The following is a 14,812-nucleotide window of genomic DNA, read 5'->3' as shown; positions in this document are numbered from 1 at the left end:
CCCGCTATTTTTCTGCTCTTTAGTCAATCATTAGGTGATCTCTTCTGGTAAGTTAGCAGTCTGAAATCTTAGTTTTTGTGGAAACACACACACACACACACACACACACACACACGTGTATATATATGTATATAAATATTAAATATATATAAATTATTTATTTGTTTATTTATTTTCTCTTCCATTTAAGGAAAGACCAAGGAGTGCAGTGGAGCAGCTGTGCCTTGCAGAAGGCTCACGGCCTCGAATGACTGTGGAGGAACAGATGGAAAGAATAAAGAGGCACCAACAAGCTTGCCTGAGAGAGAAGAGGAAAGGACTCAATATTATTGGTGTTTCAGAGCAGTCTCCCTCCCAGAGCTTGTCCTGTGTCAGGGATAATCCACTCAAGCTGGTACAGGTGGGTCTCACAGTGATCAAAATGTGTCCAGTTGAAAGCCAAAGGAGTGGATTTGGGACTTGTTGTGGAGTCACAGACTCAAAAGGACAACCTTTGTGCTTACACCTAATGGTAGAAGCCACTTCTTTGCCCTTTTGGGAAACAAACAGCTCAAATCCACATCCATTTGATTATGCACTGTGATGTTTGGGAACAGGGCAGGGTGTTTTGGTCAAATTTAGCAAACAAGGCGAAATTGTCTGTGACTAAAAACAAGATCAGGGAGAATCGTGACTCCATTGATGTTGAAATGGAGTCAGTGCTGATTTTTCTGCCCTGTAATGTATTCAAACATCTGCAACATTTTTAGGTAGGAATGTATATTTATGATCAGAGCTTCTCAGTGGTGCTCTTCTGCTGTGGTGTTTGAGCCCATAAATACATTAAAATAGAACCCATGCTTTTGTTTTCACTCATTCTTAAACTTGTTTATTTGCCTAAAAAGTTTATTCATGGGTGTAAAGGATGGGGAGAGAAGAGGAAGCTGTAAGTGCTTGTCATTAACCAGGAAATACTATTCTGAATATATATCTAAAAAAGCCCCAAACAAACAAACAAAACCCAAAAAGCCAAACCAAACCCAGGTATAGGACAGCAGATATTAGGCAGCCTACTACTTTCTGGATATTTAAAATTATTTTTCTTTTCCAGTAGCTTAATGGACTTGATTTTTGGTTGGTTTTTGGTTTCTTTTTTTTTTTAGTCTTCTAGAATACTTTTTTCTTCAGACCACAGCATTTACTGTTTTTTATTATTAGTATTATTTGCTTTTCCACTGGTATGGAAATGCCTTCTTTTTTTTTTTTTTTTGTTGTTTTGTAGGCATTTAAACATCTGATTTTCCAAAAGCAGGTTAAATATATTGCAGTGTCAGGAAATCAGGTATTTCCAGAGATGTTTCAGCTTTGCATTTTGGGTTGGTTTTTTTCCCTCTCAGCAGGATAAGCTGCTACAGAGCTATACAAAAGTTACTTTTTCTTCAAGCACTTTGCATCCCCAGAAGACTCCGAATTCCAGTTTAGCCTTTGCAATAGAGCATCTGCATTTGGGCTGACATCAGGAATGTTGTATGTGAAGGGAGTTCCTACAAATATTTCTGTGATTACCACTGCCTTGCTCGAGAAGAGGTCGTGCCAAGCAAAGCTTTGCAGATGTTGCTTTCAGTGTTTTTTACTGAAAAGAGAAGTTGAAGCTTTGCCTCTTCCCTGTGCTATCATTCCATACCTCAAGGTGAGGGAGCTGCAGTCCTGTGTGTCACACCTGGGCAGCAGAGTGGGGCCAAATCTGGGCCAGAACTCGGAGTAATTCTGTTCACTGCACCATGTTCCTCAGTCTTCTCTGAGAAATCAGGCCTCTGTGGATGATAAGAAATTTATAGAGGAAGTGAGAAGATCTCTGAATTGAATATTTAGCTAATAGTCCACGTTACAAAGTCACTTTTTCTATCATAACTTTAATTCTTCCAGAATGCTGTTTGGCTGGAAGCCCCAGGGTGAGGTATTATGCTGAGTAATAGCTTTTATTTCTAAAAGCATCGTTTTTATGTCTATTGATTTTTAGAAAAATGGTGCAGTGGCATTAACTGCTGGAAGTCTTTCCGACTGTGGTTTGGTTATTTAAGAAAAGGATTTTATAAATGGCCTGCTGTGTAATTTTGAAGTGATTACCATAATCCAAAAGGAAGTTGCTTCACAACTGTTGTTGGGACGAGCAGATGATAAGGGGTGCATACTTTATTCAGGAGAGCAGAGACAACTGATTTATGAACTGACTTAGGTGGAATTTCCTCTTAATAGGGTGCATGTGTTAGATCACAGGAGTTCAGCTTCGAGATTTACTGCCTCCATGGCTCCTATTTTTCTCAGCTGCAGTTCTCAGATGAGCCTCCCTTCGGGCCTGCCAGTATCATGTTCACAGTTCACAGTCTTGAGTCACCTCTACCATCCTTCCTCCAAATTTTCATGTCAACTTATTCTCTGCGCAATGGACTTACTTTTTTTTTTTTTAAGAAGAAATAATTAATATCCTCTGCCATTATCAGATACTGTGTTGTCCTCTATTAAATCAGTTCACACCACAGGCTTGGAGGATACCCAAGATAATTGGAGGAAGTGCATGCAGGTGCACTGACAATTTCGTGCTGAAAGCAGATTTTTATCGATTTTTGTTCTTAAACCAGAAAAAGCTCTTTTATAAAAAGAGCAGTGCTTATGAATGCAAGGAAGAATGCTGCTAAGCTGATGTGTGACTGAGCTAAATACGAATGAAATTTCAGAAGATAAGGGTGACATTGATATGCTGGAGAGGAAGGTGGGGCAGAAAGTACAATAATCTTGCAGACAAAGAAATGTTAGGCTGAACTGTTTTGAAAGGTACAAAAATGAGAAAATTCCGAGTCCTTAATGATTTCCATTTTCCTTATTGCAATCTGTGCTTAAGGTTTTTTTCAAGTTGTTGTTGTTTTTTTTTTTTTTTTTAAATCATTCAGAGGGCAGAAGAAGGCTCAGAACTGAGACTGTGGTAACTTTTGTAACAGTATGTCCATGTACCAATTTTATTCCTCAGAATCGGAAAAGGGACGATACAGTGTCTGGTAACATGAAGGAGTTGGAGAGCGCCAGTAGAGAAAATAATTTGAAACAAAACAACGGAAGTCCTGGGGAAGAAATAGCACAACTCAAAAATGATGGAGATCAAGAACATAATTCAAGTTTTGCTAAAGAGGTACAGAACTGTTCCTTATTAAACTGTTCATCAGCTTGTCTTGCAGTAACAAACTATTTTGACACACACGCACCAGAGGATGGGAAAGTGAGCCAGGTCCCTTTGCTTGGAAGATAAAGACTTCTTGTTGAAAATGAAATATTCCATAGAGAATCACAAAATTCAGTAGGATCTGTCTATAGCTGAGACATTGAATTCTTTTGTTTGTGATCTTAAAATTATAATCATCATTGGCATATTCATTGCTTAGGCTACCCCAGAGGAATTTTTGACAGCCATTTAATGTCCCTGAATTTCTGTTTGGTTGGCTGTAATGCATCAAATGGTTTATAGAAAGGAGAATAAAGCTGACACAACAAATTACACATGGAAGTAGGCAGTACCTGTACTTTTAGGTATTTTTCACTGCTTTGATTTCTGCCTTGGAATAGTTTGAAACACACTTGGCAGGTAATTACCTTGGTACTAAAGTGCCTTTAACACTCAGCAAAACCAGACTGACTGTGAAGAATGGATCACTAGAGCTGCTTCTACATAATCATATCCTGTTTATAGTTTAATATTTTTTTAAAGTACTGTGTAGAGGTTTTTTTCCTTCTTCTGTATCCATATTCCTCAGTTAATCTTCCTTTTATTCAATCATCCTTTTGTTTTCCTATTTTATATTTCATTTTTGAATATATATATCTAATGGAGAATAGTATAAAATCAAATAACTAATTTCTATTGTTATCCATTAGAAACACTTCCTTATTAAGAGACTGTTGCTTTGTTAAATATGCAAATATTTCAAAAGGAAAATTATGTAATACACTCAAATTGTTTATATGTAATCAGGCTTTAGGAGCAGCGTGTTCAGTCTTATCAACAAAATATTGCAGCATCTGGATTTTTTTTTTTTTTTTTTTTTTTTGGCATCATGAAGAGAGGGATAGCATGAAAAAAACAGGCAGGCTGCAATCCAAAGAGTTCAGATAAGTTCTGGAAGTTGTTAAGGCAAACCCTGCCCCTGGCCTCTGGTATAAGTTTTAGGATAACTCCATTAACCTGCATGGTATTGATAAAAATTTCTTAAGTTATGTAATTCTGAGTTACTAAGTATACATGATGGCAAAATTTGTCTGTTAATAAAACTGCTTCCTGGTACTGTATTTCTTATCTGCCACTTAGTGTGTGTTACAGCTTTTTGTTTCATGATTTCAATTTTTTTTATAGCTGTCAAAAACTGATGATCTTTTATCAGATGCACATGTTGTATCTGACTCAAAAGAAGGGAGTAATGAAGAGAAAGCAGAAAAGAAAAATAAATTGGAAGAAACACATGATGGTGATATAAGGTAAAAATCAAACAAGATGTTCAGAGGCTATTTTAAACTTGCATGCTGTATTTATTAGCTGGACCAAGCAATTGCCATAAATACTGAAAAGGTTTATTTATATGGTTTTGAGAGGAAAATCCAGTGAGAGGCTTGACTGCTGCAGGGATTCAGTCAGAGTTGATGACTTGGTGGGTGAAGCAATGTTTATTTTCAAGTGTTGTCCCTGTTATAAACAAAATGCATTCACATTCCTTGTCTTGGCCTCCAAAATGTGTTTAATAATGTCAGTTCAAGCTTTGTATCAATTTATTATGAACACTCCAGCCAGTGCTTCCATAGCATGCTCTTTATTGCTGATTAGTTTAGGAGCAAACCAAACATCTTATTCTACATCTCCTGCTTTATTTTTTTACCTCACTGCTTTGCAGCATTGCAGAATTAGAGGGTTATTGTACCTTGGATATTCCTCTCTCACAATTCATAGCTTTGGTGTAAATTGCACTGCAGCTCCTAAGTGAGCTCTCACATTAGGTCATAACTTTGTCACAGGACCCCTCAGCAGTAGGAAACTGCAGGAGTGCAGAAAGGAAAGGAATTAAATCCCAGGTGCTTTTTTAAAGGTGTCACTACACAAAGTAGAAGGGTTTCAAAATGCCTGCTTAATTTATGCTACCCAGACTTGCAAGTTGCAACTTTTTTCTGTTAACAGGAGAAAATTAAATTATAGCTCCTATACTTTGTGGTTAACACCTGAAATTAAGTTAGAGCAGGTTCTAAATGCTGTGCTTCTTTTAAGCAGCTTGCAGAGTGTGACCACAGTTGCAAACCACAAACCCAAAAGCAACTCAGAAGAAAGTGAAATACTCAGTGTTCAAGAACAAGAAGGGATTGTGTCTTCATTTGAATTAGCAGCACAGTCTTCAAAAGGAAATCAGGCAGCAGCAGGTATGGAAAAGAGTTCGACTGAAGCACAGCTTAGCCAGTACATATGTAAAACTTTATTGCAATTTGATTGTGTCTTTTGATGCTCTGAAACCCCTGTGAATTGAAAATGCTGAGCTAGTCTACATGTGAAGTGTACAGTTTTATAATGCACAGAAAAACAGTTTCCCAGTGGACAGCTACAGAAACTCCATTTTTTCTGAGGTTTTAATATAGCTTTTATAGTTGCTAATTCAGGGGTTTAAATAACTGTTGCCAGAAATTGAGTCATGCTGTAGTTGTTGGTTGGAGCAAATCCTTCCTTTTTCATCTCAGTCCTGGGTATGTGCAGACTTTTTACCATTACTCCCTGCTGCTGAGTGACCTTAGATTATGCCCAGAGTTCTGGAATGTTTTAAACTAGCAAGTAAAAGTTTGGCCACGTTTTGAGGAGTAAGAAAGAAGAAGAAGAAAACAGAAAACACCACCTGACTGGTACAATGACTGGTGGAGAGGACTATTTTGCAAGAAGAGAAGAGTGGAATAAAGCAAAACTGGGCAAAGAAGGAAAAAAGTGGGGGGAGGAGGAAGGGAGAAGATAGAATTCAAGACATTATTAGGATATTTGCTGATGGGAATGGTTAAGTAAGCCAAATGGTTCAACTTATGGATATAAAAGGTGATCTGGACCTTTGTAGCGCAGTCAGCAGTCCTTTCTGTGACTTGCTAATCAAAACCAGAACTTGTATGTACATTTTGCACTGCTCAGCAGAATGAAAGAGCTTAGTTCATCTGAGCTGGGATACAAAGGTGGGTCTGGGCCTATCCCAACTACTTAAATTTTGCTTTTTTTTCCCCCCTCTCTTTCTTGGCAACATAAAGCATCAGCATTCCTGTGTTTGCTGTTCTACTATTTATTTCTAAGCCTGATTAAGGATCAACTATGCTCTCCCTTGAAGCTGTGCTTTTTGTGCTGATCAGGTTTTAAGCCTTTACTTGTGTAGCTTTCATTTGTTTCTGCTTATATTTGCTATGGCTTGAAATGGTGCTTTTTCAAGCTGATCTTTATTAAGGCTCCTGTAACTTGTATTCTTATTTCTTTTGCTGTGTGACTCGCAGTGAAAAGTTTGCCGTCCTCGCCAGAATCGTCCTTGTCACCAGCTCCATCCACGCAGACACAGCTCACAGAAGGATCCCATTTCATGTGTGTATAGTTACAGAGAAGTACGTGCTTTCTTTCCCTCCTCTCCTCTTCCTAGTATTCTTCCAGGTTATTTGTGTGCTGTTATTTTTGTGAGAAGCATCTGATACTCAGCAAGACAGAGTTACCTGCGGTGTTGAATATAAATTAGCCTGAAAACAAATAATTCTGTGCATTGATTTGCTTGCAAGGAGTGCATTCTCTGTCCAGCTACAAAGAGAAAGGGCTAATTGGTTTATCAAGGGCTAATTGGTTTATCAAGCATGTTCTCCACAACTGGCAGGATAATAGTCCTTGGAATTAACAGCCTGAGCTGTTCCAAAACAGGGAATTAAGGCATGACCGTCACTGCACAGGTGCAGATGAGTCTTGATGCTTCAGCCACGGGCAAAATGGGCAACCAGAGCTCAGGGGTGCATAGGAGGGAATAAAGGCTAATGGCCTGAAGAATTCATGGCTTAAGACATAGAAACAACAATTACAAAACTTTTTTTTTTCTTTCTTTCTATAGAGAAAGCCCTGCACAGCTGCTCTTTCCTGCCATAGTGGGTGATTGCTTCTAGAAATCAAGTTAGAAAGCATGAGTTAGGCTAGATTTACATTTTCTACCTGTGGTGTCACCCACTCAGTGAATGGCAGTGGAAGTACAAAGTGTGTGCTTAACAAAATCAGTAGGATATCAGTGTGAATGCTTCAGCACTTTACCAACATTTAAATCAGTCCGCATTTCTGTGTTGTCAGGAAGTGTCTGTTTAAATAAGCTTTCTGCTAAAAGAATGAGCTTTGCTTCAATGGCAGTGTTAAAAGCCATAGCAAATGTAACTTGAGAAAATTTTAAATTGTTCTTGATTTTAAAGCTGAGATATTTTCAGTCATTTAGCATGAGGAGATCTGAAAATGCATTTGAGAAAGTGGAAAACGCCATCTTCGCATTCTGTCCTGACACTGCTCCTGCCTTCCTGATGGGTGTGGTCTGCCATGATTAGATTTAGCTTGATTTTTTGTACTTTTTTTCAAAATGTTTATTACAGAAGTATTAAAAAAAAAAAAAGAGTGTATCTTTCCTTCAGTGGGAATACTGATATGTGTTAATGCTTTTTAGGTTCATTGTATAAATATAAATATTAAATATAAATACACATATACATATAAATACATATTTTATAAATAAATTTATATGTTTGTAAATAGATTTATTTTTTTTAATAAATATACCCACATTTAGCATGCATCTCCTTTTTAAATAGGACAAACATTCCCCCATCAGCTGAGGTTTGGGTCAGCAGTGCAAGTGACACTGCACTGCTGGATTCTGTCTGTAGGCACAGGGCACCTGTCAGGAAGGGGCAAGCCACCAGAAATCTATCACCAATTGCATTCAGCTGCTGTCAGCTCAGAAGATCAGATCAGCAAATTCATTTCCTTTAGGATTTATGCTAAATAAAAGAGAAATGAATAGGAAAAGGCTTGCCCCCCCCTTGGCGAGGTGTATCCCCACAGCCAGTTCTGCAGGTGAAGAAGCATTTCTGCGTTCAGGACAGCTCTACCCTCAAAAGCCCCTAAAGAGGCTGTAATTGCTTAGGACAGAATGGTCCATCTGGAATGGCACTTGTCAGTCTGATTCTCTCCTTGCACATGCCTCACCCTGATGGAGAAAGGATTCCAGAACTTCAGACACATCCCGTGTGGCTGTTCAGTGTTTGGATTGAGCTGGGGAAAGCTCTTAACTGTGACGCCTACATTCTGCATTGCTGCATCTGATGCCTCTGTGGGTTGTTTCCTTGACGTTCCAAAACAAATTTGTTCCATGAGCTGGGCTTAGCATATGAAGGAGATGGATGGAGCACAGTTCTTGCCTGCAGTATTTACTGCCCTCTGCCTTCTAGGGCTGTGGTTCCGGTATTCCAGTGATTTGCTGAGGGATTTTGGCCCATATTTTAACACACAGGAGTTCAGCATCCCTCATTTTTCATGAAGCCTTAAGTGGCAAAGGGAACTTCTAGGCTGTAGGATAAGCCCTGGTCATATGCAAGCAAATTTTTCAGGCAACATCTGGAAAATGTACAGTGGATTTCAGGGAAGGAAAAGGTAATACCTATATTTGGCTTTTACAGTCAATTAGAAAAACGATACTCTTGGCACGATGCCGGGGGAATTTGCCATAGGAAATTGGTGGCACAGGATATTGTAGGACTAAGGAGAAACCCCTTAACACAAGGCTCCTTATTTTGCAGAGACAAATCTCTTGTGTGTACCACTAACCCTGTTAGATTTTAAGCATTGCATTTGCACTGGGATAATGAAATTCTATACAGCACCTGGGTTCAAAGCTCAGGAACATTTTTACCAATGAACTGTTATAAGTTATTTATAGAAGTCCTTGTAGCAATAACCAAAATACAGCAAGATCTGGGTAGAGCATTTGAACTACACTGCCAGTGCAGTGTAGCAACTCAGTAATTCTGCATCCTTCTTCAAAATGTGCCTTGCATTTCTGAGACTAGTTAGGATCTTTGCTATTGTTACTTGTTTTAGGTGAAGAGCATTTGGAGGTGACCATGTGTAACAGGATAAAACTCAGAGTAAACAGACTTTCATTCAAAGTGGTGTAAATTTGAAAACAAAAATCTTGGCTTTGCTTCTTTCTGTTGAAATGGCTTGACAGCAGGAAAACATTCATCAGGAAAACAGATTTTGGAAACAACTGATTTCTAGGATAGTTTATTGTGTTCTACACCTGCATTGCTACGTTGAGGTCAAGAGTTCTTTGCTGTGTTTAGTCCCCTGAGTTCTTTAGATGATACTCTGTTGCTAAAATTGAGTAACTTAATCTGTGTCTGTCTTTCAGCACTAATGGCTTCTGTTGAAACAATTCATGCCTGAGATGTATGGACCTGACCTATGAAAATATGAGAAGATATTGTACAGTATATTTTAAATCTATGAAATTCATAGTTCTGATGCTTTTGGCCACAGAGCATCATTTTATCACTTCCTGGAAAACGTTTATTCCAAGAGAGCTTTAAATGGCCCACGTGTACACTCAACAACCTTCAGATTGTTCTCCTGATACCAGCTTGCTGCTACGATTTCTGTGCACATAAAACAAAGGCTCTTTTTAATGTGCAGCCTACAGTCAGAACTTCATTTGCTATTCTTCAAATTTTAATGTTCTTTTAATGATGGATCATATAAGTTTACTTCTTTTGCTTCTTCTAGATGCATAACTCGGTTAATTTTACATATCACCACTAAACCTTGTTTTACACTTTTTAAACATTACAATTTATTGTTTTAACAATTTATTTGTAAAATTTTTATATATATATACATATAGATATATTTAAAATGTGCCATTTTTATTATTGCTTAGTAAGAGATGTCCTGTTTCTGCTGTAATGATTTCTTGGTCAGGTTGCAATGTCAGCAGTTACTGCCACACTTCTGTCAACATAGACATTAATGTTAGTGGTTCCTTTCTCTTGACTAAAATGGAGTGTAGGTATTTTGAGGTACTGAGCTTTTCCTTCATGGGGTTGGGGTGTGTACAGCAATAAGCAGGTTTTCAATCCAGTACTTAGTTTGTGTACAAATGTAATTATGTTCATTGTGTATATATTATACAATGAGCACATAAGATGTAAGTATAAGAAGCCACTTATTATTGTTCAAATACGAATGTTCATATCCCATTTCTTTTATATCATATTAAATAAATGTTGATGTTCTTAAGGACTTGTATGGTTAGTATTTCTTCCAGCAAACAGATGTCACACTGTGTTCCACCTTTTGATGTGGGGAATGCAACAATTCCTACACCATTGGCAACATCACCTGTCAACCAGAGTAGCAGTGACAGACTCTTAAGAGATCCCAGTCTTCCTCTTCGGGAAAGAATTAAGGCTGCAACACAGAACAAAACAGACAACCTGAGACTGAGATGCAAGAAATACAGGTTCAGCTCCTGGCTCTCCCAGACTTGTGTTGTGATACTGGATAATAATCACTTAGTCATTCTGCTCCTCCATTCCCTGCCTGTTTACACGGGAGGTAATAGCCTTAGTGGGGTGTGGTGAGCAGTAATTCAATATTTGCAAACACTGATTGCCAAGTTCAGTGGGGTTAAGGAGAGAAGTGTGAGGATTCCTGAAGGCATCTGCATAGCATCTTCCAGAAACCGAAAGAAAACCTGAAATAATCTGCCAAGTGTTGTCACACTACAGATGTTACCAGCTTTGCTGTTCCGTCTCGCACAGCTGCCTGATTTTGCCTGAGACAAAAGAGGGTTAGAAAAGAATTAAGAGAAAAAAAAAAATATTTCAGCGAAAGCTTTTGAATCTTGGGATGTAAAGCTAAGGAATCTTTTGCAGGTTCAGGCAACTGCTGTGTGCTTCAGTGCATGTGTATGCCATAAGTGGTAAGGCAAGTTTCACAGGAAGGCAGCTGCCAGCTCCTGTTGTGCTTTTTTTTAATCATAAAAATCATATCCTGATCAAGTTAATATTGCTGTTCTAGAAGCTGTATAATTCATTGTGCTTTTCCACAGAGGAGTACCTGATACTGTGTCACAGTTTGAAATGACTTTACCATTGCCCCCCTCCCCAGGTAGGAGTTTGTGTTTGTTGCATTCTTCTGGCAATCCCAGCTCTGCCGCCTGTTCTTCCTGGTGCACTTTGCCACAAAGATACAGAGTATGTTGTCTGGCTACCTGTTGTCCTGCCATTTTCTCTGAAAAGGTGAAAAAAAAAAAATAGGGATTAGAATTCAGCAGCAGAGCCTGGAGGGGTTACAGTGGAAGAGGTGGCTGAAGGAAAGATGAATGATGATGCAGGCATACAGCATTGAGCTGAAAAGTTACCACACCACCCCCTTTTTTTTGGAACAGCAGCCCCAAATTAGTGCATCCTTCCATGCAAAAGACAGAGCAAAGAAGAGGAATGTCATTGTATTGCACAACCAGCCAAGGCCTAAGTTCAGTGGCATCACTGGAACACCTGAGGCAAAGCAAATAGGACACACCCTGTTCTCTCCCTAACCCTTCTAGAGAGATCTGTTTGCTGTCAGGTTTTGCAATCTCTTTCTGCCCTTGCTGCCAAGGAAAGAATTGCAACCAATAAAGGAAAGAATGACTAAGTGATTTTTGGACATTTATAGATGTTGCCTGTGTCTAAAGCAGTTGTTGGTTTGGTATATCTGCGAGGAATGTGCAGTTTATAATGGAGCTGGGCAAGGGGGGAAGAATGAGCAAGTTTTGCTGAACTGCTGGCAAAGACAGCAAAGCTGAATGATGCAGGAATGTAGTAATGATCATAGACTATAATTTCACTTCCTGTGGGCACTTGCTGCAAAGACTTGGAGTTTCATTGGGTGCTCTATTTTTTTGTCTTATGGAAAAAAAATAATAAATGTATGGCTTTGTGTTATCACAGAGCATCTGCTGTTTCTTACCTCATCAGAATAACTCATCCCAGTGATCGTACTCCTGAGATATAGAAATATCAGAATACTGATATGGTCAGCCTTCAAACATCTATTTTAAGTTTGTATCTTAGGATATTTTTATATTTCTGACTGCTTTATTGGCTATTGCACTGACACTTGTATATATGGAACGTGCTTTTTTTTCAAAAGCAAGAGTCCTTAGGAATAATGCAACACATTCTCTACAGATGTTCATGCTTTTCAGAACCAATTACATCTATTTTTGTCTTTTGTTCACCATTTGCATTGTTCCAAGGCTACTAGAGAATGTGAATCTTTAAAGTCCCTTAATAAAGTGACATTACTGAAAAAGTTACAATTGGTGTCTTGGCAGTTTTTGTATGTTGTGGACTGGCTCAAAGGGAAAGACCTCACCAGGCAGCTGAAACCCAAAGCTTGTTTATGTTATCACTGAGGTGGAAAAAGTAGTCTTCACATTTCCTCAGAAATAAGCATCATAAAATGAATCCAATAAAGTTCTATTTTCAGGAAATCGGAAAAAAAATTTAGCACATTTCAATCTAAATCACATTAATTGGACAGTCTGTGACGGAATTCTTATCCACCCCATTGGATCCACCGGAGTGCGCACATGAAAACATCAATGAATTACTCTGTCAGTAATAGATTTATTAAATTCCCTAGGACTTAGACTAGTGGATTAAGCTGTACCCTGGATGAGCAAAGCAGCAGAGCAGAAGATCTTTAATCGGTGGTGTTGTTGGATAAGTCTTACCTCAAACTTTTTATTACATTTTAAAGATAAGGTGGAGGGGTCTTATTTTTTTCCTTTTCTAATAAACCATAAGTAGTACTCATTCAGATCTCGGAAATGGCTCATCATGTCTTTTCTGCACAGTACTATTTTGTCCCTGTGATCCTGGATTATGCTATAATTACTTTCTGAAGTTATTCTAAGGTAGTTCAATCTTATATCAGTTTGAATCCTAAGTTAAAATGTTCTTTTCTGTCCTTTAGAAAGTTGACATTTAAATGGCAGATAAACAAATTGCCCCTACCTGGCATTGATAACATATCTGAAACAACTTACTCTAACTTTTTTAAGGATGCACGTGGAGATAACAAAGCAACATCTGGCCTTCATTTCTTCTAAAGAACATTATAGATGCTTGCTGGTATATCCTAGGAGCTGTTTGGCTTGTCCATATGGGAACACTGAAGAAATGGCTACAAAATAAAACAGAATATACTGGTGGCTGCAAACAAATGCCTGACCCAAAATGAAGGTTTAAAGCAGCTGCTTGCTGAGCTTGACATGCACAACTTGTTACCCAGCTGTTCCAGATGTGTCAGCATTCAAATGTTCCTTGTGGAATGAACATTCTGGGTTTTTTTTTTTTTGGTGTTTTTTTTGGGTTTTTTTTTTTTTTTTTTGGTGGTGTTTCTTCATTCTGTGGTATGCCAAAGAAAATGTTTTTAAGGTCTGTCTAAATATTATCTGGCTGCTGTGGTGAAACTGCAGGCAACTCTTAATTGCAGCTCTGGGTAAGTGACATCAGCATAGAGGTTGCTAATTGCCTCATGTGGCAGTCTGGCTAGGGATGTGTTTAAGAACACTTATTTAGGCTGGATTAGGTTCTGTTTGGGATAAAAGTAAACCTGTAGGCAAACGGTGCTGTTCTCAGTGGGCTGCTGTAGAGTATATCTGGACAAAACCAGATGTGGGATCATTAACTTCTTTATTACTGAAACCAAAACGAAAATAAGGAATTAATTTTTTTCTTTTTGTCAAATACTATCCAGATCCCTGTTCTGTGGAACAGGAATACTTCAAAGTATTTCAGTCTAAAAATGGAAACACCCTCTTGCTCTTTTGAAGGTGAAATGAGTACTGTTTAAAAAAAGAAAGGGAAAAAAAAAGCAGACTCTGCATGTTTAACTTTAGATGTAGAACAAGGAAGATTTACTTACAGCCTCGAGGTTTGCTCAATGAAGAGTGCAGGAAGGTACCTCATCCTCATCTGTTGTTATCTGGTCTGTGTCACAGTGAAGTGACTGGTGCTGTACTGGACTCCCTTCTGTATCTTTAAATCCATTACAGCCCAATGTGTAAAATAGTCTGCATTCCTTACGTGGAGGAAAACTGCCTTATCCACACGCCAGCTGTCTGTCCCTACATGAGCAGCTGAATCCAGGCAATCAGTTTCTTGTTTGGAGAGGTGAAAATCTGCAGGTGCTTATCATCCTGAAAGATTGAGTCAAAGCATGTAATGAGAGACCCCCCAAGATTCCCAAGGAACTTGCATGTAAATCTCATTTATTTTCAGCAATGGATTCTACTTAGAAAAAAACCTTTTTCTAAGTAATAGTCACCTTATGAGAAATAAAATAATTAGTAGGTATATAAACAAATACCTAAGAATTTATTTGACAAAATTGTCATTAATTGACAGTACATTTCAAAGCGATTGAGGGGGAAAAAAGACTGCAAAAATTCAGCAACTCAGCTCATAAATCACCTCTTTACAATGTGAATTTCTGGTGAGTCTTGACGCTGATTACACATGTAAGTTGAGTGCTTCATACTGTGCAACTTTCTTCTTGGTAAATTCCCAAGTCAGCAAGAACATGTTTCAGATGTTTTAGCTTTAAACACAAATGATTTTTTATTTATTTTTTTCTTTTTTTAGTATGCTCATCCACCAGTCTAGGAAACAGCTGTCAATGGCTCTTGGGTTTTTACTCTTTTTATACACTGAGATAGTC

General features: G+C 38.3%; 1 protein-coding gene across 21 annotated transcripts in view; it reads left to right on the top strand.

The window, feature by feature from the left end:
• PLEKHA5 (pleckstrin homology domain containing A5) overlaps positions 1–11,340 on the top strand; it is a 160,977-nt gene extending 149,637 nt beyond the window's left edge. For 11 of the 21 annotated variants that reach the window (XM_068191897.1, XM_068191895.1, XM_068191892.1 and 8 more), the window contains 6 exons: positions 191–400; positions 3,005–3,163; positions 4,379–4,500; positions 5,279–5,427; positions 6,523–6,607; positions 9,453–11,340. In XM_068191897.1, the coding sequence (XP_068047998.1) occupies positions 191–400; positions 3,005–3,163; positions 4,379–4,500; positions 5,279–5,427; positions 6,523–6,607; positions 9,453–9,471 (744 nt within the window). In that variant the 3' untranslated portion in view covers positions 9,472–11,340. Of the gene's footprint in view, positions 1–190; positions 401–3,004; positions 3,164–4,378; positions 4,501–5,278; positions 5,428–6,522; positions 6,628–9,452 lie in introns of all 21 variants that reach the window. The other 10 variants (XM_068191890.1, XM_068191910.1, XM_068191913.1 and 7 more) reach the window with 4 other exon arrangements.
• The last annotated feature ends 3,472 nt before the right edge of the window (positions 11,341–14,812 follow it).

This window comes from Anomalospiza imberbis, chromosome 5, assembly GCF_031753505.1.
Source record: "Anomalospiza imberbis isolate Cuckoo-Finch-1a 21T00152 chromosome 5, ASM3175350v1, whole genome shotgun sequence".
NCBI classification, from domain to species: Eukaryota; Metazoa; Chordata; class Aves; order Passeriformes; family Viduidae; genus Anomalospiza; species Anomalospiza imberbis.
This window is presented reverse-complemented; position numbering and strand designations above follow the sequence as displayed.